Source organism: Myotis lucifugus, unplaced genomic scaffold (assembly GCF_000147115.1).
Source record: "Myotis lucifugus unplaced genomic scaffold, Myoluc2.0 scaffold_61, whole genome shotgun sequence".
NCBI lineage: Eukaryota > Metazoa > Chordata > Mammalia > Chiroptera > Vespertilionidae > Myotis > Myotis lucifugus.
This window is the reverse complement of record NW_005871109.1, coordinates 5,014,333-5,018,206: the sequence shown is the minus strand read 5'-3', so window position 1 is coordinate 5,018,206 and position 3,874 is coordinate 5,014,333. Positions and strand designations below refer to the sequence as shown.

Genomic DNA, 3,874 nt, shown 5'->3' with positions numbered 1-3,874 from the left:
TGTTGGACTCTCAGGCCTTCCAGAAATAAAAGAAAGGGATCATGTGGTTTTCCCCTTTTTGTGGTCCCAGAAACCTCTTGGGTTTCAGTTGATTCATTCATTCCAGGCTTTCATCTCTCAGCTGCCCAGTCCTTGCTAAGCTACTTCCTCTGATGACCACTTCCTTGAGAGGTCCCAGAAGCTGGACCCTGGCTGCCCACGGCTGACGAAGCAGAACCTGCAGTGTCCCCCTCCTGTTCATGTTCTGCTGCAGCCCCCAGAGGTAACCCCACCTGCACCCGGGCCACTGCTTACCCACAATGTCTTCATAGGCATTCTCTTCTAAAGTGCTTTTGGATCCAAACTTGGGTTGGCTCTCAGTACCATTCTCAGTGGGAGAAGAGGGGTACAGGGACTGGAGACTGGATGCATCCTCAAACTCAAAGGATTTTCTGTGGATAACAAGAATAAGAGTCATTCCAGCTGAGCTAGATTCCTACTGCCTTGTTGGAGAATGGCCATGGGCAACAGCAAAGACCAGATGTCCTCCTCCCAAGACCAGCTACTGAGCAAAGCACCAAGATGGATCCAAACTTTCTACCCAAGTGAAGAACTCAATGGTCTGAGAGGTCCCAGCCTGGGGGACTGCAAACAACACAGGTAAAAGGCTGCCTGACTTATCTCACAGTGCCACTACTAGGTGGTGTGCCATGAGGGGATGGAGGCTCAGGGAGATCAAGTGGCAGAGGCAGGACTCGCCCAGGATGTCTGACTCCAGGCTCTGAGCTTTTGACATAGGCCTCCAGGCCTTCAGAACAGCCTCCTTGAGAAGCACCTGCCTTCAGAGTCTCACATCACGTAAGCATCCTTGCAAGTGCTCCTGCACTGAGCAGCCAGTAAGGGCTCAACACTGGATGGGTGAGTCCCAGGTTGTTTTCGGGATTGGGGAAATAGTTGGTGGTAGGTGGTTTGTTGGAACAGGAAGTGCTGAGCCCTCAAAACCAACCACACCACTTCTGAGGTGGAAGTAGGAGGGCAATCTGAAGCCAGAAGCTACTTCCAAGACCCAGCTCCCCTGCAGTTACTCACTAGCTCAGTTCCAACCCCCACATCACCTCCTCTACTGTAGAATTTCAAAATCACAGCACGTTTGGGCCCCAGACACAATGAGCCACAGTACTCTCTACTCCTCTCCTTCATTGGGGAGGCACTTCCCCCATCTAAGACTTGACCCCAGCTGCATTCTCTCCCTCTTCCAGGCAGGTCCCCAGCAGGCTCCTGGGAGGGAGAGAAGGCAAGGCACTCATTGAATCCCTCCTTTTACCCACGAACACCTCCCTCTTTTTTTAGGTACCGTTAGACCTTTCAGCCAATGAAGTCCTTTCTCTCTTGTTTAATAAAGAACTCTTGCTAAGAATCCTGGGGTGCAAGTCAAGGACTAAAAGTGTCCCACAGGCTACATCTTGTGCTCAGCTTGCCTGGCTGCTCTGCAGCACCTGACACAACTGAACACTCGACGCTGCCACCGCCTCCCCTCGCCTCTCCGACATCGTCCCTCCTAGTTTTCAAGGACCTCTCTGGCAGTTACTTTTCAGGCTCTTGTGAAGGATCCCCTTTTCCACTTGCCTTTCAAATGCCAGGGTCTCTGAGGGTTCTGTTTTCAGGACTCTTGCTATCTCGGCACTCTTGGGGGCCAGATACTGATGGCCATCCCCCTAATTACCATTTCTACCATGACGACTCCCAAATCTCTGTCTCTGGCCCAGACTTCTCAACAGTTAACATCCAATGGCTGAGGGCATTGGTTCCTGGATTTTGCCCTTCAGAGCACAACTGGTCTGAGATCAAGCTTTCATTAATACAAGGTGTCCCCCCAAAATGTATACACACTGTAACAGCTGAAGCTCAATTTTGAAAATGAAATGTATTTTTAATAAACACTGTCTTTATAATTATTCAAAGTGTGTATAGACATTTGGGGGGGACACTCTCTATATATAGTGGTGTCAACATCTTAGGCCGGTAGTTCTCAAGTCAGCAAATAAGACACAAATCATGAAAATCCCTCAGGAAGGTACCATGTCAAAGGCCAACACACTGTCTTTCATTAAGACTAATATAGTCAGTTTCTCCACCAGATTTATTTTTCTCTGTTTGAATACGAGAAGAAATGTATTTTTTAAAAATATGTTAAACACAAGAATCATACCTGCACTACAGATACAAACTTACCATTTCATGCTCCTCAGGGGAATATGCCTACTGTGTGGAAAGGCAAATGAAACAGCCTGTACTTTATGAACCATTTTCCCCCCCAAGAACACAGATTTAGATTTGCCAAGTTAATTCTTATATGAAGTGAGTCCACCATATATGGTGTATGTGTGTGTATCTATTGTATATAAATGTAACATGCATGGGAGTATGTGTAAAACCTCCAGGCTGATCTACCGTCTCCCCACCGCCTTATTTCACCTAGCTCACTGCTTTCTGCTGCTCTCAATTTAGCTCAGCAACCCCATGAGGAGGCTTCCCTTGCTCCCCAGGCTAATTTAGATGCCTCTCCCTCTAGGTCTCTGCAGGTCCCACACCGACATGGGCCATGGCGTGTGGCACAGCATCTATGATTTATTCATGCCTCTGTCTCCTGCACCAGACCATGAGCTCCTCAAATGGAAGAACCTTGTTTTATTTGCCCTGGTATCCTCTTGACCAGCACAAGCAGGCTCTAACTAAGTAGTGTTTATAGAGGTGGGTGAATAGACAAAGCAAGCACTCTTAGAGAGCTGTTAATGACTTGAAGAGCCAGTGAGCATGTGGGTGGGCCAAAACATGGGATTATTCTTGGCTCTTGTGGCTCATGGGCCTGAACCTCTGTGATATCTTCCTCCCTGCACATGGCGGGAAAGGTTCTCTATGAGATAGGATGTGCTGGATGCAGCCTGAAGTATGGGGTCAGATTGAAGACTTCCTACAAGTGTAGCAAACCTGGATGCCCATCTGACTTTGGGTTAGAGGAGAAAGGCTGAGGGTAGGAACATAGGCCTTCCAAAGGAAGTTGGCTCACAGTCTACTCCAAGTCAGAGACTAAGATGCCTCCCAGCTTTCATCAACTCCAATAGCTCCAATGTCCAAGTCACCATAATGGTGATGATGGCCTGGGTAGTCAGGGTCAGGAATGCTGAGACTGACCAGGAAAACAATGTGAGTCTCAGGACAGGTCATTCTTAAACATGGCCAAGAAGTAGGTGAAATGTTCTTTCACTTCTTTTCCTTTCAGGATCCAAGGATTCCCTCTTCATACATGCCCAGGTTTTCATATGGCCATGTAGCCCTCAGGGAAGAGGAAGTCATGTTAAAGGTGTTAATACTATCTATATATATAAAAGGCTAAATGACCGTCTGATGGGCCAACCATCCAACCAGCCGGTACATATGATGTGCACTGACCACCAGGGGGCAGACGCTCAACGCAGGAGCTGCCAAGCTGTGGTGACTTGGCAGTGGCAGTTCTCTGGTGATGCACCCTGGAACCAGAGAGGAAGGAGCCCGATTCCTCGCAGGGCCATGCGATTCCATCTTCGGCCGTGGGTTATGTTATTGCTGGGGCACTGTCATCCCAAATCTGGTTTCTAATTAATTTCCTTTCAGTGTGCATGAATCCGTGCACTGGGCCACTAAGATGTGTTAATAATAACATGCAGTCTTCAGATAATGATGCACTAAAAGAACTAACTTTTGAGTGCTGGCACTTCAAGTAGTCATGAGGCTAAAGTCCTACAGGTCTTCTAGGGCCTGTCTATTCGATCTAAAAGTAATGTGGCCTTACCTTCCCGAAGAACACGGAACAAGTTCCAGTGGGGCCCGGACACAGCCCAACTCTACTCCAAAGGCC

At 48.2% G+C, this 3,874-nt stretch overlaps 1 protein-coding gene across 2 annotated transcripts in view; it reads right to left on the bottom strand.

The window, feature by feature from the left end:
- The window catches only part of ST5 (suppression of tumorigenicity 5), a 104,856-nt gene that overhangs the window by 30,326 nt on the left and 70,656 nt on the right, over positions 1 to 3,874 (bottom strand). For both annotated transcript variants that reach the window (XM_023754567.1, XM_006089645.3), the window contains exon 4: positions 295 to 431. In XM_023754567.1, coding sequence (XP_023610335.1) covers positions 295 to 431 — 137 coding nt within the window. The remainder of the gene's footprint in view (positions 1 to 294; positions 432 to 3,874) is intronic.